Below are 22961 nucleotides of genomic sequence, written 5' to 3' on the forward strand. Positions count from 1 at the left end.
TTTCAATCATATTCTAAGAATCGGGACAACCGACTTTCATCTCTATAGTTTTGACAAATTGGTCATTGAGATCGACCAGCCTATGAAATCTCGCTACTATGTTTATGGCGCGTGTACGATATCATCAAAGCAATGGCTTGTTTTAAATATGCACTTATATTATCTCCATGTCCTCACTATATAATCAAATGCCATTATGCGTTTTGGTTATAATCCCAATTTTATAAAGTGCGGCCCGCGAATGGATTCAGATGTTGAATGCGGCCCGCAAGCTCAAAAGTTTGCCCACCCCTGTTTTAACGACAGCAGCGTCACTTCAGAGCCATTTCTCGCCGATAATGACGAACACAATGTGGATTTGAGAATAGCATTGTCACACAGCGGCGCCGCGATGTCTGGTTCTATCTGATCAATCAACACACGGTGCAATCCCTAATTAGATTTCAAGCCGTTCGATAACCCCGGTACAGCTAATTTACAAAGATATCAATTCATTAGGGTTGAGTAAGTGACGAGATATCGTCGTTGTTCAACTGTGTGGCCTGATTAATCTCGATATTGAATTCATGCGGTCCGCGTCCTCTACGAAATTTGAAAAGCGGCCCGCAACCCGTTTTGAGTTGGCGACCTCTGGTATAAGCGGTGTCTTACTGGGGTTACCGTTACCATACGTCCTCTTTTAAGATATTTGTCCTCTTTTTTGACTTTTTTGGAAGTGTCGTCGTAGGACCACCATATGTCCTCTTTTTTGAGATTTTCCTCTTTTTTGAGAATTTTTGTTAAATATATGGCGATGTCGACTGAGAGACAGTAAAGACACTGAAGTAACGCTCCAGCGGCTATTTCGGGATATGAGCCGGAAAGTTGACCTTCTTTTAGTCAACCAATTGATAATGTTAAAGGAAAACTGTATTTTGGGCGCTGAGAGAGGAAGTTGACCTTTCTTTGATTTAGCCAACCGACCACGAAGTGGGAAAAATTGACCATTCTTCGATATTTTCCTCTGGTTTTGCAAGTCTGAAATTTTGCAAAAGTGTCATCTTTTCAGATTTCCAAAACATGGTAACCCTACGTCTTGCAAAAGCCTAGAAGTGTGTCGTGCTACAATTCGGCGGTTACGGAATGAAAAATAAGAAATATCAGCCTGGTGTAAATGACCATTGTATAGTCGACAAACACCATGATTAGCACAAACGACATTAGAGTTGAGTACATTGTAAATGACGATAACGCAAGTCTTCTCGCTTCGACGTAAGCTCCACTCTCGCACGTTGCGCATGCGCGCACACGTATATCATAACATACAGTCACTAAAATTTGACGTAGTAAGCAAGTATAGTTGGAAATCTCGGCAGACTGGGTCCGCGGGCCACATTATCATGTAAGACGGAAAACTCTCCGCGGGCCGGACAAAATCCCTTCGCGGGCCGTATGTTGGCCGCCTCTGAGCTACACCTATGACTCGACTTGACTCAAGTCATTTTCTCAAAATACGGAAATGACTCGACTCGACTCGAGTCTATATGTGTAATGACTCGACTTGGACTCGAGTCATTGCACATTGACTCGAACCAAGCTATATGACTCGACACTCAGACAGCCAAGACTGACATTTCATTGCAATTCCGAAGAATAGTAAATTAGTCACCCTATTGTTACTGATACTTGAAAATGCGACCCGAAACTATTAAAAGTGAGGAAAATTAGTATATTATAAATGCGAACCATTCGATATCACCAAACAGAGTTATAGAAAGTGGGTTTAACAAGACTATAAATGGAAAAGGAGAAGTCAACACAATCACTTGGACTTGGACTCGAGTCATAATACCATGACTCGGACTCGAACCTCTGCTCGATGACTTGGACTCGGACTTGAATCGGTGGCTGCAACGTATTTCAACTCAGACTTGCTCCGGATCTGATAGGTGCGCACTATTTCAACCCGGACGCGCTCCGGATCTGATAGCTGCGCACTATTTCACCCCGGGCGTGCTCCGGAGCTGATAGCTGCGCACTATTTCAACCCAGACAAGCTCCAGCGCTGATAGCTGCGCCCTAAACGATACGTGACCTTTAAATGACCTGTATGTCTGCGATTTTTGGTGATAGATGTGATAGCTGAGTATATCCACCGTAGTGATAGTGATAGCTGCGCAGTATTTCAACCCGGACGTACTCCGGAGCTGATAGCTGCGCACTATTTCCACCCAGACTTGCTCCGGATCTGATAGCTGCGCGCTATTTCAACCTGGACGTGCTCCGATGCTGATAGCTGCGCACTATTTCAACCTGGACGTGCTCCGATGCTGATAGCTGCGCACTATTTCAACCTGGACATGCTCCGGATCTGATAGCTGCGCACTATTTCAACTGAGACTTGCTCCGGATCTGATAGCTGCGCACTATTTCAACCCGGGCGTGCTCCGGAGCTGATAGCTGCGCACTATTTCAACCCAGACAAGCTCCAGCGCTGATAGCTGCGCCCAAACGATACGTGACCTTTAAATGACCTGTATGTCTGCGATTTTTGGTGATAGATGTGATAGCTGAGTATATCCACAGTAGTGATAGTGATAGCTGCGCACTATTTCAACCCGGACGTACTCCGGAGCTGATAGCTGCGCACTATTTCCACTCAGACTTGCTCCGGATCTGATAGCTGCGCGCTATTTCAACTCAGACGTGCTCCGGATCTGATAGCTGCGCACTATTTCAAGCCAGACAAGCTCCAGCGCTGATAGCTGCGCCCTAAACAATACGTGACCTTTAAATGACCTGTATGTCAGCGATTTTGGTGATAGATGGGATACCGGTGTATATCCACAGTAGTGATAGCTGCGCACTATTTCAACACGGACGTACTCCGGAGCTGATAGCTGCGCACTATTTACACTCAGAGTAGCTCCGGATGTGATAGCTGCGCACTATTTCAACCTGGACGTGCTCCGGATCTGATAGCTGCGCACTATTTCAACCAGGACGTGCTCCGAATCTGATAGCTGCGCACTATTTCCACTCAGACTTGCTCCGGATCTGATAGCTGCGCACTATTTCAACCCAGACAAGCTCCAGCGCTGATAGCTGCGCCCTAGACGATACGTGACCTTTAAATGACCTGTATGTCTGCGATTTTTGGTGATAGCTGCGATAGCTGTGATAGCTGAGTATATCCACAAGTGATAGCTGCGATAGCTGCGGGAGCTGCGATAGCTGTGATAGCTGAGTATATCCACGGGGCCGACATATCACACTAAACGTATCAGGATTCCATTTTCGAGCATATTGATTGAATACATAAACACTTCTTCCTTGCCGAGGGCAATTTTCAGAGTCCGGGGTTACCGGTATAGACTATCAAGATATGTTACCATTTCAAAAGATTTCACATCACACCAAACCTTTCGTAACACACTGATGCAGCCAGAGGCCATCACAATTTCGAGTTGGTAACCAAGACTGTACTATTTTATGTGAGCAGTGGCAGTGGCAGTGCCAGTCCCACTGTACACAGTAGAAGCGCGAAACGGTATGCCAATAAAGCACTGGTCTACAATCAATCAACATCAAGTAGCTTAGGTTTGCGAATTTGCCCATTCGGCATCGTGAAGAATGAAGATCCATCTATTCTTCCTAAATTCAGGTGTAAACATTCCCTTGTCAATCTATTTCGCTTTATCGAGTAATATAAGTGGGTTAGCCTGTACTCTGAAACATATTAGCTATATCTCCAACGTCCGATCGAAATAAAACTGATATTAGAACACTCTATCAGCTGATTTCTACAGGGTTGGTTCGATTGGTTTGAAATAAGGACAGATTTGTTTGAAATGAGGAGAGTCTCATGTTTGAAATGAGGATAGTCATGTCAGAAATAAGGATAGTCATGTTTGAAATGAGGATAGTCGCTATATTCACTATAAAGTCAGTTGCAGTACCAGGCACGACTTCCCAGTGGTAATTAACCCAGTCCGAACACATCCCAGACATGATGTCCGAACACGCCCCAGACACGATGTCCTAGCGTCAACACAGTCCTAACATACCCCAGACATGATGTCCGAACACGCCCCAGACACGATGTCCGAAGGGCAGCACAGGCCGAACACACCCCAGACATGATGTTCAAACACGCGCCAGACACGATCTACGAGTGTCAATACAGGCCTAACACGCCCAAGACACCATGTCTGAATCGCAACACAGACCGAACACGCCCCAGACACGATGTCCTAGTGTCAACTCAGATCCGAAAACAACCCAGACACCATGTTTGAATGGCCGAACATGCCCCAGACAAGATGTCCGATTGGCAGCACAGGCCGAACACACCCCAGACATGATGTCCAAACACGCCCCAGACACGATGTCCGGTTATCAACACAGGCCGAAAACGCCCAAGACACCATGTCCGAATGGCAACACAGGTCGAACACACCCCAGACATGATATCCAAACACGCCCAAGACACCATGTCCGAATGGCAACACGGACCGAACACGCCCCAGACACGATGTCCCATTGGCAGCACAGACCGAACACACCACAGACATGATGTCCAAACACGTCCCAGACACGATGTCCGATTGGCAGCACAGGCCGAACACACCCCAGACATGATGTTCAAACACGCGCCAGACACGATGTACGAGTGTCAGTGTCAACTCAGTCCGAACACAACCCAGACACCATGTTTGAATGGCCGAACACGCCCCAGACACGATGTGCGATAGGCAACACAGTCCCAACCCCCCCCCAGACACGATGTTAATAAGGTTGGTCATGTTTGAAATAAGGTCAGTCTCGTGTTTGAAATAAGGATAGTCATGTTAGAAATGAGGATAGTCATGTTTGATATAAGGATAGTCATGTTTGAAATGAGGTTAGTCTCATGTTTGAAATGAGGATAGTCATGTCAGAAATAAGGATAGTCATGTTTGAAATGAGGATAGTCGCTATATTCACTATAAAGTTAGTTGCAGTACCAGGCACGACTTCCCAATGGTAACCCAGTCCTAACACACCCCAGACATGATGTCAAAACACGTCCCAGACACGATGTCCGATTGGCAGCACAGGCCGAGCACACCCCAGACATGATGTTCAAACACGCGCCAGACGATGTACGAGTGTCAATACAGGCCTAACACGCCCAAAACACCATGTCTGAATGGCAACACAGACCGAAGACGCCACAGACACGGTGTCTGATTGGCAACTCAGATCCGAAAACAACCCAGACACCATGTTTGAATGGCCGAACATGCCTCAGACACGATGTCCGATTGGCAGCACAGGCCGAACACACCCCAGACATGATGTCCAAACACGCCCCAGACACGATGTCCGGGTATCAACACAGGCCGAACACGCCCAAGACACCATGTCCGAATGGCAACACAGGCCGAACACACCCCAGACATCATGTCCAAACACGCCCCAGACACGATCTCCGAGTATTAACACAGGCCGAACACGCCCAAGACACCATGCCCGAATGGCAACACAGTTATAGGCCTGTATTGACACTCGGACATCGTGTCTGGGGCGTGTTTGGACATCATGTCTGGGGTGTGTTCGGCCTGTGCTGTCAATCGGACATCGTGTCTGGGGCATGTTCGGCTATTCAAACATCGTGTCTGGGTTGTGTTCGGACTGAGTTGACACTCGGATATCGTGTCTGGGGCGTGTTCGGTCTGTGTTGCCATTCGAGCATGATGTCTTGGACGTGTTCGGCCTATGTTGATACTCGGACATCGTTTCTGGGGCGTGTTTGGACATCATGCCTGGGGTGTGTTCGGCCTGTGCTGCCAATCGAACATCGTGTCTGGGGCATGTTCGGCCATTCAAACATGGTGTCTGGGTTGTTTTCGGATCTGAGTTGACACTAGTACATCGTGTCTGGGGCGTGTTCGGTCTGTGTTGCGATTCAGACATGGTGTCTTGGGCGAGTTAGGCCTGTATTGACACTCGGATATCGTGTCTGGGGCGTGTTCGGTCTGTGTTGCCATTCGAGCATGAAGTCTTGAGCGTGTTCGGCCTATGTTGATACTCGGACATCGTTTCTGGGGCGTGTTTGGACATCATGTCTGGGGTGTGTTCGGCCTGTGCTGCCACTCGGACATAGTCTCTTGGGCGTGTTCGGCCTGTGTTGATACCCGGACCATAGTCGTTTACAGCAGTGCTGTAAACGACTATGCCCGGACATCGTGTCTGGGGCGTGTTTGGACATCATGTCTGGGCAGTGTTCGGCCTGTGCTGCCAATCGGATATCGTGTCTAGGGCATGTTCGGCCATTCAAACATGGTGTCTGGGTTGTTTTCGGATCTGAGTTGACACTAGGACATCGTGTCTGGGGCGTGTTCGGTTTGTGTTGCGATTCAGACATGGTGTCTTGGGCGTGTTAGGCCTGTATTGACACTCGTAGATCGTGTCTGGCGCGTGTTTGAACATCATGTCTGGGGTGTGTTCGGCCTGTGCTGCCATTCGGACATCGTGTCTGGGGCGTGTTCGGACATCATGTCTGGGGTATGTTAGGACTGTGTTGACGCTAGGACATCGTGTCTAGGGCGTGTTCGGACATCATGTCTGGGATGTGTTCGGACTGGGTTACCACTGTGAAGTCGTGCCTGGTACTGCAACTGACTTTATAGTGAATATAGCGACTATCCTCATTTCAAACCTGACTATCCTTATTTCTGACATGACTATCCTCATTTCAAACATGAGACTCTCCTCATTTCAAACAAATCTGTCCTTATTTCAAACCAATCGAACCAACCTTCCTCGCTGATTTCATTCCATGTTTTGACTTAGAGCCATTGATGCACGTGAGACATTAGCTCCACCACGCGGAAGAACGAAAGGCGTCAAATCAATAACATCATGCAGTTCGTTATTACTTACATTTACTTCATAATCTATTTAGTTTTGTTATCTTTCCGAATTTTATTCTCGTGTACATATCGATATCATCGGATCAGTCGGTAAAGCCCACACTCGAATAGAGTTCGTATTATAAACATTTAAAAGAACTATTCTGCCAGAAAGGTGAGGAGCCATCAATGCATGACGCCCTTGGAAACTGAGGAGATCGCTTGCTTAGTAACCGCTCTATATGTCGTTTTGCACTTGCGCAGTGCCGGGGGCGGCAACTTGTCCGGTTGGTGAGAAGGATATGGGAAAATTAGGCACTTGGCGGGCCGGATTACAGAATATATACATTACACCCTAATGGCGTATCTATCCACCTCTACAAGGAATTAATTGTGTTTAATGTAAACTTCCAGCTTAAAGCGTATAGGTATCAAAACAGTATTTAATGAATTTATTTACAACAGCTATTGAATTCATTCAGACATCTATGGTCGCTCAATACTGTCAACTAGTTTATTGAACTCTGATTGCATGTCATATGCAAAAACCCTTGGTAAAGACTGCATGCGACCATCCGTTATATTGGAACGCAGCCCTCCTCGTTAATGTTCGTGACAGTGTTGGGATTAAGTCACTGCCTTCGAATCACAAGTCATCTCGAATCATTGCTCATTTTGACTCTAATCAAGTCAATTCACTTGATTTTCATAGGGCACAAGGGTCAAGTCAAGTCACCCGATTTTTGGAGGTGACCCGAGTCACGTCGGGTCAAGTCAAGTCACGAGTCAAGTAACTAGTCAAGTCATGTTGAAATGTCAAAATATTAGACATGATTCAAAGTCATTTCACGTGCAAAAATGCAAAAAAAAATTACTTAAAAAAAAAGTCATTTTCAGACCACCCTACAACGCATGCCTATTGACATTCCAACATTTAACGACAAATGACGATACTTATCCTCACATCTTCACAAAGTCTACCTTCCTCTCATTCGAATTAAGTTCTGAAACATGAAACGATTGTCTGGCATTTATCTTGATTGCTGCACAACCTTTTGTCACATTGTACGCATTCGCGTAAAATACATTGTCTCTCCATATCCCGATAACCCAAAGAAAATGCAAGGCTCAAAGAACTAATTAATATTTATTTCAAATCAATTCTATACATTTCATAACATGAAAAAGCAGCCCAATACAACATAAAATCACGGAAATTACAGCCACTACTCTCTAAGTCCAAGATGAAGATACTTATTAGGAGTCATTAACAATACTCTCAGTTGTCTGTTGTGGATAATGTTAGTATAATTGCAAATTAGTCACAATGGACAGTAAGAGTAATTTATAGAATGTCAAGCAGCATATCATAATAGCTCAGTAAAAAGGGAATATTGAAGCACATTCATAAGATTATCTGAAATTTCGATTGTTATGGATTGACAATTTGCCTCTTTTTCAGTTAACTATGGTGTATCAGGTCACTGAGAATCAATTAATCACATACCAATAACAAACGACCACATCGAGAGGGATAAGCCAATTATATTATTCTTGAAGCATTTAGAAACACCAAGGTAGCAGAAAACTTGGTCATTGGTCATAGAAGCAAGAAAAATCGTTAGCTTGAAGTGCAGCGACCGTCATTCTACAGAATAACATCAAGGTCATGAAATATCTTGGTAATGGAAGTTCTCAACTCGATAAGTTTACCATTCAACACTCTCCTGAAGTCAACTGTACTAAAGATATAGAGAAAGATCACAAGATCATGATGGAGCATGAAGAATCCTACATAATTGATACTACAATGGATTTCATACACTACACTACTTTTATTTTCAACAAAATTTTATATTTTATATTTTTTTGGGTTTTTTGAAGTATTTAATTTCTATCATAATACATCACACAAAACATACAACACTACACACTACACACTGCATATCTAAGATTATAACAATTTGTTTTAATCATTTTTCCATATTTATGTATTTTTTGTAACTTCTATTATAATCAACTATTTTAAGGTGTAACACGATGAAATACATTTATTTATTTTATCCCGCTATTCGATTCTACCTTGCGAATCAATCATTATAATAGCAGAAAATCAACAGGATGACGGCTTGAACTCTACTGTAGTAAAACCATCTGCACATTGAAATCAACTAATTAACTTCATTTTCGGAAATATTTAGGATCGACGTGACGCTTACGGTATTTTCATTGTTTTCGTCGAATTGTGAATTTTTTTTGCCAACTGTTTTGGTTACCTAATTGTGAAATGCACCATACAAATAGCATTGCGAAATTGCATCAATTAAACATGAAATAGCCAGTTTAAATTCTTAAATGAAATGCGGTAATTCTACTCTCCATATTTTAATTTTGCTGATGAGAAAATGTTGGCTCTTGTACACGATCAACGATGTTGCATCTGTGGTCTTCTCAACAAGTGACTGAAAAACAAGTATCTCTGAATAAATCAATATCCTAATTCATCAATCACGTCTGCAAACTATTCGGACTATGAGCCTGAGATGGACTGATCACTCGGGTATGTCATTATACTGCACAAAATAGAATTAAACTTTTGTAGATGACCTGCATGGGCTCATAGTCGGATAGATTTGAGGGATTTATTCTACAGGTAGATTGCGGATTTATATTTTCGCTATACGGTTCTCAGGTATCATGGGCACACAATTCAATATACGGAAACATATTTAGTCAGTACTCCCATTTCATGAAAATAAACCTGCACGCAACACATCGTATCCCAGTGAGCGGTATTGGGTGGGACGGTTTACTTGCTAGAGGATATTTTTGACAGTTTATATTTCAATTCGGAAAATTTCGGTGCAGTTAACAATGTCAGGTATTAATGTTTGATAGAAATTCTATTTTTAATGCCACTAGGATCATCTCTACGAGTGGAAAATTCACCAAAACTAGGGACGTACGTTTCTTCTTCAAGGTAGCCTAAAATGGGTGACGATAAGCGCACTAATACCATACTTCGATAATTGGACAACTCTAGGTGTCCAATTAGACTAGTTTGAGCGAAATGCCGGTAATCTAATTTGAGTCTATTTTGTGAAATGATTCTATGCTCTAATTCTGATCTAATTTGTCAAATTTTTATACGTTCTCACTTTAATGCAAACCCTGTAAATGCTCCTGAGAGAACTGTATAGTGCGAAACAAGCCAAACTTGTTTCACAGACATTTTCTGTTATCATCCTCATAAGCATAAACCATGATTTGATAGTAATGGAACTGGATTCAATGACCTAGTTTTTGCGGATTCAGTAATTTTAATTCCACTCTAATTTGGAAAAATTTATAATTATACCTGTAGTATGAATGTCTTTTAACAGCTTGTTTCATGAAAGTATAATTTTAATGCCACTAGGATCATCTGTATGAGTGGAAAATTCATCTAAAATAGGTACGTGCGTTTTATCTTCAAGGTTGCCTAAAATAGGTGACGATAAGCGTACTCCTATCAGACTTGAATAATTAAATAATTCTAGTTGTCTAATTAGACTAAATAGAGCTAAATGCCTGTAATTTAATTCAAATATAATTTGTGAAATGATTTTTCGCCCTGATTCTGTGAAATTTTTAGATGTTCTCATTTCAACGCAAAGCCTATCTCTGGTTTTCCTGTTCACCTGTTTTCCAGATAATTGTATAGTACCAAACGAGCCAAGCTTGTTGGACAGACATTTTCTATTATCATGCTCATGAGATTCAACCATGATTTGATAGTAACGGAACTGGATTCAATGACCCAGTTTTTGCGGATTCAATTCTAATTCCTATCTAATTTCGAAAAATGTATAGCAATAACTACTGTTTTAATGTGTTTTGAAAAAGTACCGGTAATGCGATAAATAAATTCTACTATAATTTGGAAAAAAATGTGTAGCGTCAATTCTAACTCTACTGTATGTAGAAAGAAAATTTAACTGTAATTATAATACTAATCAATTTTGCGAAAGCAGGAAATCTTCTAGATGACCGAGTCTGACTGGAAATGAATCTGAATTCTTGTCGATTCGCAGCACAACTATTGAGCACATTCAAGACGAAGTTTACAAAAAATTTGTAAGTTGTCACTTGCGATTACCTAAGAAAAGTATTGGACAACCAGTCCCAGTAATAATATTTGAAATGCACATACTCCAGTACTTTTCAAACTTTCATTTACACTATTGCTACATGCACCCGAGTAAAAAATGAACGGGATCACTCCAACTTCTGTTCGAGTTTAATCAATGACTATTTTGATAGTCTCTTTGAAAATTTTGTGACAACATATTACGACCAATAACTCTATTTATATCACCCCCAGCAGCTAAACAATCCAGACGCATTAATTCTCGACCTACACCTCATTGACATATAAATTCTTCGAGTATCTCATCAAATCTCAGTTTCATAATACAACAAATATTTCTCCCAATAAAATGAAATCTGTGTGGTCTGGATGCAGCAAGTAATCATGAATTGAAGTGACGCATTACTGCCAAAGATCAACTTTAGTATATATTGACAGAGGTGATCAGTAACCAACTAACTCCACTTTGTCAAAGTATAAAAGTACGTTTTGCCCACTTACACTACTTACTTAAGAAGCTATTACTTCCGACTACTTCTACTTCTATTTGACAACTTTCATTTTTTTCAGCAAAACTATATGATGTGAAAAGTATGTTGCGATTCGATCTGAAATGATGCATGACAGCGCTATTATATTCTTACAGAATAAACAAAGTATTTATTCCACAAAGCTACGTGTTATGGTCACCGTGTCAACGTTATGATGTCACTATCTGACATCACATCAGGTAATATTATATATTAATTTATATAATACACAGTTTGCGTCACAATGTTTCTAAGCTGTTGTTTGAAACCAGATTTGCATGAGAACGGATCGACGATGTAATGGAAGGAAAAATCTCAATTCTCATTTTAGAATGGTCACACTTCGTAACATCTACTCACCTCTGATAAAAATCCCATTCAAGTAGATTCCAGGCATCCGTATCTCGGAAGACTGAAATAGGAAATAAGTTATATAGCTTAAAATGCTTGTTAGCAAAAGATGTATGTATCCTATGAATTGTGCTCTGTTGCTGAACCTATTGCGTAATATCTGAAACAGTCATCAGGCTCAAAGAGAGTTGAAATCATCAAAAATATAAATGAATTGTGTCCTACGATACAAGGTGGTTTAGTTATGGTGGGTAGGCGTACAGAACTTGCGCTTATCTACTATTTTAAATCCGAATCCTATTCCTGATGATACATTCAAATTCAAGTACAAATCCCGATTTTATTTTGTCTCGCGCCCATATCCACGTCCAATCCGGTAATGGCTGAAACTTGATCAAAAATTCGCATGAAAATGAAAGGTACGTGAAATTTTATGTCAAAGTACAGATTAAAATCCATCTTCAAATGAATCATAAACCATTATCTGAAGCAGTGGTTCCCAACGTGAGCGATTTGGCGGTCTAGGGGGGCGAAAATGACGAAGGGGGCGATAGGGGGCGAAAATGGACAAAGGCTGCGACAGGGGGCGATAATAGCAAAGGGGACGACTGGGGGGGGACGCTGCGTTAAAACGGCTGTATTGGAGTCAAGTCGGAGAAATTACTTTTTTTTAGTCAACCCACGAAAATTTAGCTGCAAAAGTGTAGAAATTCGATATCGAGCCGAAAAGTTGACTTTTTTTTATTCAACCCGCTGCTGATTACAGTTTGTACGCCCATTTTTCGGTTCACACAATTTAGGGGGCGATGATTGGTGTGGTGCTTGAAAAGGGGGCGAATAGTCGAAAAAGGTTGGGAGCCACTGATCTAAACCCAGGCAAAAGAGATGACGCGTGACCTCAATACCATAGAGATGCATAAAGTGGATTCGTGAAATCGTGAAATTATTTGTTATAGTTTCCGTTCAAAAGCGGTGGCTTTCAAAGGGAACATTGCTGCGGCCAAAATGTTTTTCACACTCTCCACTTTCTTTCCAGACAACATCATATTTAAAGCGCAGTGTCGTTTTAATGTGTTATAGTTATGTCAGTTGGAAGTGAAATGAGAAATTACACGCAATATGATGCCCGACAGTACAATGCATATTACGTATATCTAATCCAATTCGATATGAGAATGAGTGAAAGCAACTCTAATCCATTTGTAAAACATTCCCTGCAATATGCAGCTAATTAGTTACGTACTGTCAATCGATTAAAATCACAGAATTCATATTCGCACCGGTTCCACGTTCTGTGAGATACTTTCACAAAACAATTATGAACTCGCATATTCGTTTTCGTATCAAAGGTAAATCGAACAAAGTAATCCCGAATGCTATTTCAAGATTCAGAGTAGGCTACTTGATTAGGTTGGACGAAACGATTTCGGAATTAATGCAATGTTGTCGATTATAATTCAGTTCTACCTAAAAAAAGCACAATGCACAAGAGATGATTCGTATCAACGCCAATATAAAAAGTGGGATGCTGTATGACATAAAACCACGAATCCTGCAGAGTGGTGATCAGTAACGGAGTAACTCTACTTTATCAGACTACTCAAGTAGTGCTGTCTACTTGCATCGCTTAATCAAGGGGTTGTCATTTTAGACCACTTCTGTTTTTACTTCTTGTCACAGTTGTTAGTCAAAACTACTTACTTTATACAATATTGATTTTAAAAGTATCAAGTTGTTCCTAGTTCCGTATTCGTCATCGTTTTCAGTGAAATTCTTATAGGAGCCGCCTTAAATAGCCCATGTATCACGGTGACTGCATGGACATATTTTCAAAGATTCCACTCCCTTGCAGTGTCATTAGTCATTTTGCATTAGCCACGAAGACATATCTTGCAATTTCGAAAGTAGATATATCCTATACACTGCTAAAAGTATACGGCCATTTGACCAAATCTTCTTTTTGGAACTACTTATTCCACCACATTTCAGACTAATACTTTTTCTACTTCAAGCTCAAGTCAATTTGTGATTTCTTATAAATTGCTACTTCTACTTGCATACCAGCAGCAGCTTACGGCACTGTTCATCGTTCTACATGAGTCTTAACTCTGACTACTTAGACTACCTCTAATCATTCATGAATTCGTGTTAGCAACTCTCAGAACCGATCGGAGTCCGCTTGGTCACCAGATGTCGTAAATTAGCTACATGAAGTATTAAATTTCGTTCCATAGATATATAAGCATATGAAATTGGTTTACAAGTTTTTTTGGCACATTGTCCCCTTATCAAGCTCGATATATCTTTATCACGCCCCATAATGGTAAAGTACTATCAGCAGCGAAGTAGTTGTGTAGTACTTATTATTATATACTTGTTTCGCTTACTCAAGTACTTTTGTTCGTATACTACCTCTACGTCAACAATTTTTATATGGTGAATACTTCTTTGTGCATACTTGACATTGTCAAGTGAAGTAGCTTTTGACCCACGTTAATGATGCCTTGCTCCGAAATTAATATGCAAGCTCACAATCAGCTACGTGTGAGAGATCATGCCTGAATTCCATACTACAATTATTCGTATTAAGTATGGGATATCGAATGAAAGTAAAATTCATGGATACCGTGCGTTATCACATAACCCTGGTAACGACACTATGTCATGCATGAAACTAAAGCCCAATGATTTCTAGCGTTAGTAACGAATTAGACCTAAATTGACCATTTCATTCAAAGTGATCGCGCTTATTTAATACAGCTAATAAAACGTATCTGAGATACGATGCAACCAAACAATGACTCACATTTTAAAACTTCCAACTCAGTATCGAGATCATTTGCAATCTTCTGGACCTTCTGCAATTCGTCTTCTTTCAACATATGATATCTCTGCTCGTATATCAATGTTACTTTCTTCAAATTGGAGTTGTTGACGAGAGACGAAATGTCAGCCAGTGAAACACGATACCGTAATATCCATCGGATATATTCGATCTGCGGTGAGAAATTATGTCTATTAATATTGTGTATTACAATGAAAGCTACCACTATTGTTGACCATTTCACCAGGGGCCATCTTCTATTACAATATACTTTGGATCACCAGTTTGGACAGTTTAGTCTGACTCGCTAGGCGATTCTGAAAAAATGGCCGTATTATCCGACACATTTCTAATACATGTTGAGATATTTAGTCGGAAACACTTACATTCTCTCAAGTCAGAAAATGTCGAGCATGTTCATAGGCCACATTATAACCATCCGACCGTGGTGTTGAGGTTACACTGTAGTCACCATCAGCAACAAGTCACTGCCATATGGACACTATTGTAACCATAGATCCTCTTTTCTTTTTTAACTTTTTTTAAAGTGATCTGGCAACTGTAGGTGTGTTAATTTTTTTTCCAAATATCATTGGCTTACTTGTCAACTTGTCTAAATCAGCGTTGCACACCAAATTTGACTCAACTCCAACCAGTGGAAGCTGAGGTCGGTCAAATTGAAATTGAAATAATAGTATTTACGGTGACCAATTTTGTCACACAGACATGATCAAAAATAGTGTTCCAGGTACGCCCCGTAGCAGGGATGTCTTTTTCACTTGTTTTCATCTTGATACAAGCCTAGGGTGGCTTTTGGATTAAGACATCGCCAGTAAACGAAACAAATATACGATACGGACTACCTGGAAATTGGTCCACTTCGTTGAAATAGACATGTCAAAACGATGGTGAGATAATTTTCAAATAGAGTAGGCCTACTTTACACACCGAAATTAACAATGACGAAAAGAAAATGAACGAAGGAGCAGCTAAAATCCAAGTAAAATATATTTCTCAAGTGATCTATATTGTTGCTGCTGAGGAATGCAACTGATGTCTCTGTGGATGAGGTTTTGGTAATGGCGACTTTGCAATTGGCAAAAACTTTGAATCAAGGCAGAGAGTATGCCCTGCATGACTGGGACAGATTTCATCTAATTTAAATTTGCCTGACAAAAAATACTTCTAGATAGGATTATCACTTGAGAAATACATTTACCTGTATTTTACCTTCTTGTCAGTTCATTTTCTTTTCGTGGTCGTTAATTTTAGTGTGTTAAGTACTATATTTGAAAATTATCGCACCATCGTTTTAACTTAATCCGATGTCGTCATTCAAACCCCACCCTAGGACCTTGTCAAGATCCAAACAAGTGGAAAAGACATTCCTGCCACTTCAGGCGTACCTGAAAAACGATTTTTGGTCATGTCGGTATGACGAAATCGGTCACCGCCAATAGCCTACTATTACTTCAAAAATGACCGAAATTTCAATTTGAGTGACCTCGGCTTCTACTAGTTGGAATTGAGTCAAATTTGGCGTTCAACATTTTTTAGGTAACCTGACAATTTGAAAACCAAGCCGATAAAATTTGAAAAATAAAATTTTTTTCAGCACCCCTAAGGAGCACGCTCAAATGACCTCATTTTGAGAATTTGTCCTTTTTTTTGAAAATTATGGTAAAATGTATGTGAAAATTCAACTGGAAATAAGTACTGAAGTAACGTTCCGGCAGGTCTTTCGAGAGTTGAGCCAGAAAGGTGACCTTTTTTATTTAACTAACTACAAACATGGATTAAATTAACCATTTTTTCCGGATTTTACTCCGGTGTTGTAAGTATGAATTTTTTTAAAGGTGTCCTTTTCAGATTCCCAAAATGTGGTAACCCTAATTGACACTAAATTCCGAGATTACCATTAAAAAAAAAGCAATCATTGCAATATGCCAATGTATATCGTCGATAAAGCCTCTGTTTAGCAATTTATTTTTTGTGTAAAACAAGGGCATTGATTTTGAAGCAATCTTTAGAATAAGTGATTTGTGGTACAGAACTTCAGAATAACGCGAAACAATAACTTCATATTGTTAATTTATTCGCTAAAAGCTTTTCGACTAACTCTCATCAGTAGCGAACGTTAGTGATGGAGTGAATCAAGTTCTAAATGTAAGAAATATTTTTTCTGTATGACGTAATAATAACAAAAACAAACAACGTCCCCAGTCCGTCTACCAGTTGTTTTAATGTTATTATTACGTCATACAGACAAAATATTTCTTACATTTCGAATTTGATTCACCCCATCACTGATGAGAGTTTGTCGAAAAGCTTTTAGCGAATAAATTAACAATATGAAGTTATTGTTTCGCGTTAATCTTTAGAATCATTTTACTGGTCCAGCCCGCGAGTGCCCTGAAGGTTAGAATTTGACCCGCAACACCAGTTGAATTTGACACCCCTGCTTTAGATGAGCAAATTACCAGGAATCACGAACTCCGCAACTGCGGTGGATATCTCGGGCATGGAATATAAGTTTATTCATGTGAAGGGGACTCGTACTGCGCGGCAGAATTCTATGATCAACGTGCGATGGCGGGAGAAGAGCGTTCAATATATCCAATGGAACTAATACTGGATGATAAGTATTACCTTCTTTTGCTGACAAGCTTCTAACGTCTTCCAGAATTCATCTGCTTCTCCAACGTAAAACATGGCATGGACATTGCCAAAAACGGAAATTGCTGTCCTGCGCTCCAAAATTCGGCTGTAATCCTGGTCAGGTATCAGGCCATTCACGGCAATATCCAGGAGATCCAACTAAAATGTGAAAACAGTTATTCCCAGACTTGAATATAGCCGCCGAAGAGATGATTGGGTTCGAAGTCATATAAAATGATAGGTAAATATAAACGCATTTAAAAATACTTTGGGAATAGAATCAGGATCGTACTTGATACTTTTTCCAGCAAGTCTCAATCAACGACCAATCGATGTTTTCTTCTTCTGTGCAATCGAGCAGGATCTTGCTTATCTGAACACAATATTGGTTTCAATAGGTAATATGACGTGATTGGCTCAAAGTTCTCAAATTTGAATAAATATTCATATAGGTAAAGTTCAATACTGATTCATTAGAATTCTTCGATTCTCCATAATGCATATGCTACATCGGTTTTAGTCTCATTCCAGAGTATGATTTCTTTTGTAAATATACTTATGAATATTCTATCCATTGTACAAACGTATGATATAGAAGGTGGTGGTCAAACTAGTCACCGTCTGTACTCAAGTAGAAGTGAAAGTAGCGATATACAATTTAGTAAAATATAATCATTGTAGGCCTAGTTTCGCGTAAAAATGATAACTGCCTAATAGAAGTAGTCTGAAATTTTATCTGCATGAGTATGTAGGACAAGTAGATAAATCTACCTGAAGTACTACGGCAAGTAGAAGTACTTCGTTACTGACCACCTCCAGATAGCCTATGTAGTGATGTCGCGTATATTTACGCAAAGGTTGAATTTTACCCGAGCAGTAAAACATATACAGCATACCCTATTTTTAATTTTATCTACATGCTTTCGAAACCTAGATTTCGAGCAGGCATTGCTGCTTTTCACCTCAGACTACGCCAATACTTTAGCGCACATTGCGAGATGATCAGTAGCAATCTGCTTCTACTTCTTAAATGTATGTGGTTGATGTAACGATTTCACTTATGAAATTGATGCAAAATTATACCAGAAACATGTACTGCACTCTAAAAATTATGTGGTCTCAAATTGAAGGGCAAAACGAAAACAAAATTTGGCCCCAGCCATTTTCTACAGAACGCCGCCGTACTGGAGCTGCAATTTATTGAAATTTCCGCAGGACCTTCACGCTTCAGCAGTCATACAGAGATCGAACTTTATATAGTTGTCAGTCAATGTTGTGAAGGAAATATGTCGTACATGTCAAGGTGGTTTAGATACCGCGTTCAACGGAAGATGCTCAGTGAGGAGATTTATGTCAAAATTGGGCCAAGTGTATTCTATTTCTTTAGGACAGAAATAGATGATGCTCAACAATTTTCTTATAAATAAACAATATTTTATGCATAAGAATAAGACATGATTTTAGACTACTTTCACGCAAAATTACTTACTTTTTACGGATTGGATTTTGAGAAATAGAAAGTAGTTTTGTGTTATGTTTGTATCACTGTGATGCGTGAAACCGTCTCAAGAAATCGCAATAGACATCGTGGTAACTGTTGAATCTAATTTCCAGGATTATACAAATTAGCAATAATAATCATATTTAGTTACTCATCGCTCTCAGAGACTCATCTTGTAATTTACAAAGTAAACGCTAGCGATAAATCACCAAACACTTACGAGCGATCGACCAAAACTACTTTTCGAAACTCAAGTACTTACTAAGGTCCTTTTCAAACTTGTCACTTTTTACCTCCACTTGAAGTAGTTTTAGCACATCGTGGACACATCTATTTCTACATATAATTGCATATAAAATTAAAACCTTACTTCTACTTCTTCACGATTACCAAGGCTGACTACTTTCACCACATCTACGTACAATTGAGACTCGACTCACAATACTAGAGATGCAAGTAGAGTGGAAATTGAGAATGGAAGTTTTTTTGAACAGTGATGAGCGGATTTGAAATTTCAAAATACAAATCCTCTTCAAATCAAGAATTTATTTTGTCTCAACTTCAAGTCCAAATCCGATTACGGCTGAAATTTGTCCAAAAGTATCATGGAAATTGAACAATATCAGGAAATATTGTACTATAATATTATAGGAAATGTATCTAATACCTTCTCAAATTTACAATGAGATATCTTCCGGAAATCATCCTGCTTGGCCAACAGTTGTTCATCGAATTTCAAGAATTCTGCATCAAAAAGTATTCCAAGAAATGCAACTTCTGCTAAGCAAATAACCTGGTCGAAAGATAGATTGGAATCCTGTGAAAATAAAATGTTGTCAGTTACATCACGATCTACACTAATAAGAAACTCTCAGAGGCACGACCATGCATGAGAGATTATTGTTACTACTGAAAGCTAGTGCGGGTGAAGCGATGGCTATGATGCTTGTCCGTTGGAAAATGCGATGTGAAAGAAACACAATCCTTATGTTTTTGATAGATGTAACATAACATTTCTAATGGATTTGATAATCAAAGTACAGTGACGACAATTTATTTTTGTTAATTCATCATGTACAAACTCTATACTTATAAAATCAACACAAGTTGTTAGCTTACTATTCTCAACAAAAGCATCTCGTCTTCATGACACTCATGATTACGTCATAATCTACATCCTGGCTACAGTACACCGCAAGGTCATCGTTGTACGTGCCTAGTGTAGCTGACAGCTCCGTACAGTAAACTCAGTGAAATGAGCGAAACTTCATTCCAATCATTATTATGGACTCGTTATCAAACTCGAATCATTTTGCTATCAAACCTTCATGTGACCTTCAGTCCAGTCACCTATTATCTTGATGACATCTTCTTCGTTCTTCAATTCAACAGGATATATTTCATTAACAGTCAGCTTGACAACCTGAATATTATCCAGATGTGAAACTTGAGATTGTGCATTGTATCGATCATCCACCATCTATCCGTGACGTCATATCTTACATACAGTGACGACCGCAGCATCACAGATAATCATGTGCTATACTTCATCGACACGGGTCAGTGATTTCACTGACGTTTTTGCTGTTGGTGGCATTTTGCTACTTTAGTGACTCGATATCTCCAAAAGTACTCGTTTATATGAGGTAAGAAGTATCATGGCGGAATCCGTAGAAAGGTATAAGTATGGAGACGAATATATTTTGGGCAATATAGTTGACTTTTAATCAAATCGTAAGCACCCGGAACCGCATCCGTGCATTGACACGAATGCATAAGCTAATTTCGTCTTTTTATTCGTAGCGTGATAATTGACAGTTTCCTGTTGTGAGCATGTAAATCGGAATTACTCCATAGACATCATAGTGAGTCCTATATTACAAGGGAAATAAAACACTGCAGACAAAAACGCTGTTATAATTAGAGCTGCGCACAATGATTCGAGTGCTTAAATCTGAATGGAATATCAATTTAATGATTCAGGGCGAGTAGTAAAAGTCCGTTTTTTCAAGTACCGAAATTGCGCGTTCGTCGACACTGAAAATTACTTTATTGACAAAAATTGTAGTTTTGACAGTATTTTTCACTTTTGAAGCTTTGGAATCACGATTGGTCGCATAGCAGCGTATCAAACATATCGTATAAAGCTACGCACGTTACTGGAATAACATATTTTCTAAGTCATGATCATCGACCCAAATTGCCAAAAACTGCAATGAAATTGGTATGTTCGAAAAAACACCGAAGTATCTTTTTTGTGATGCATAACAACAGTCATTATATTATTTAAGGTGACATAAAAGGTACATATTTGAACTTTGATATATTATATTCTGTTATGACGTCACAACATAACGAGTCTCGAATAGTCGACTCGACTCTAAGCTTTATATGTGATTTAGAAAGTAATCACTCAGATACTCGATTTTCCCAGCCCTAGTTCTAATCAGTGAACAATTTCGCTACGCAATGTCAAAATCATTGTGTTGGCCTGAAAATCAGATGCGCACTTTGTTGATTAGGAGTAGTAATATTCTGTTGCGCACTGATTCATGTCGACATGCTCACTTTTGAATTTTGACGATGCTGACAATGTTACTTTTTATTTACGCAGTGCATTTTGTAGGGGCACGCAATCGTTTGCTAACGTAAATGTGACATAATTTTTCAAAATATTGATGAACAATTCGATCATCGCAAGACTGGCTGGTATCGATCACACCAATATCAAATTCCATTACATTGCATTCATTGTCAATGTAGTAGAAAGTTGATTTTTGTTGATGAGGTAGTGACATTAGCTCAACTCTCTTATTGCTGCCACTATGCTACGGCTTCGGGATGAAAGCAGAGTAGGACTGTTAAAAAAAATATCTTCATAACTCACTGATTATGTGATAAAATTGTTAGGTTGGTTGAAACAACGCTGTGAGCCAATTTTGGTTTCAAGTCCAACCAGTAGAATCAAGATTCTTGCTGTAAAAAATGTGAATTTATGATTGAAAGTAATTTCAAAGTTTTTTTATCAACCCCATCAAATTGATAGGGAATCAGTAGTGATCATGCATACCAAACTTGGCTCAATTCTAACCGCTAGGAGCTAGAAGCTAGAAATTATTGCCGTAGTAAAATTTCCAATTCCATGATTTTATAGCTGGAAATAATTATAGCTTTCAATACAACATCCATTGTAGTACTATATTTAAACTTGAATACTTTTCGGCACACTAATGGGATTTAAATGGATTTAGAAGCAAAACCAAATCTGTTTACATCCCTTCAGTGCGCCGTTAACTCTTGAAAGAGGCAAGAAAAAAGTCTTCGAGTTTAATAAATATTCTACTACAATGGATTTTGTATTGAAAGCTATAGTCAAGTTCTATACCACGAATCAGCTTTTTGAATAGATACATAAAGAGTTAGACACCGTAAAATTATTCTATTCGAATCCAAATTTTTCTACAGCAATAACTTCACTTCTAGTGGTTGGAATTGAGCCACATTTGGTGTGCATCGTTTGTACTGACAGCCCAACAATTTTACATTATTGACAGAAAAATTTTAAAAATTAATTTTTTATTATAAATCCAAAATTTATCACTGCCAGAAAATCGCTTCTACTGGTTGCAATTGACCCAATGTTGGCATGCAGCGTTGTTGTCGCCAACCTAACAATTTTATAACATAACCGAATATATCTGAAGGTTTTTTGAACAGCCCTAATGCAGAGAATGTGCGTATATTGCTTTCTATCACGAATCACCAATCATGTGCGATTGTGACGTCATAAGTCTCCGCATACTCACATAAAATAATAATGGCTTGTTAGTACAAAACTAAATCATAGAATCGATCTCACTTCCCAATCCAATTTTCCAGATAGCGATTCAATCCGACGATGTCCGAGAAGTGAACGCAGTGCTGTTGCTGAGAACTTATTGTAACGCAAATTCACTTCCTTCACCTGGAATGATGAATGAAATATGAATACAATGCCTGCCAATATCATGTCAAACTAACAGTGCTTTGCACAGACTTATTCGGGGCATATTTTGGAAGTTGAGTATGCTCAACATCATTGCAATTCCCATAA

The 22961-nt window shown here is 39.5% G+C and overlaps 3 protein-coding genes and 1 long non-coding RNA gene across 7 annotated transcripts in view; 1 reads left to right on the top strand and 3 right to left on the bottom strand.

The window, feature by feature from the left end:
* LOC145439227 (uncharacterized) overlaps positions 1 to 22961 on the bottom strand; it is a 462343-nt gene that overhangs the window by 333295 nt on the left and 106087 nt on the right. The window lies entirely within an intron of this gene.
* The window catches only part of LOC145447787 (uncharacterized), a 277603-nt gene that overhangs the window by 136342 nt on the left and 118300 nt on the right, over positions 1 to 22961 (bottom strand). The gene's annotated exons all lie outside the window — the stretch shown is intronic.
* Positions 1 to 22961, top strand: part of LOC145437364 (uncharacterized) — a 264350-nt gene that overhangs the window by 103301 nt on the left and 138088 nt on the right. The gene's annotated exons all lie outside the window — the stretch shown is intronic.
* The window catches only part of LOC145438686 (uncharacterized), a 403715-nt gene continuing 397854 nt past the window's right edge, over positions 17101 to 22961 (bottom strand). For all 3 annotated transcript variants that reach the window (XM_080317718.1, XM_080316393.1, XM_080317060.1), the window contains 2 exons: positions 19536 to 19685; positions 17101 to 17740 (listed from right to left, as the gene is read on the bottom strand). In XM_080317718.1, coding sequence (XP_080173844.1) covers positions 17648 to 17740; positions 19536 to 19685 — 243 coding nt within the window. In that variant the 3' untranslated portion in view covers positions 17101 to 17647. The remainder of the gene's footprint in view (positions 17741 to 19535; positions 19686 to 22961) is intronic.

The sequence above is a fragment of the Botryllus schlosseri genome, chromosome 1 (genome assembly GCF_051294905.1).
Source record: "Botryllus schlosseri isolate E-star chromosome 1, Bs_hap1, whole genome shotgun sequence".
Classification (NCBI taxonomy): Eukaryota; Metazoa; Chordata; class Ascidiacea; order Stolidobranchia; family Styelidae; genus Botryllus; species Botryllus schlosseri.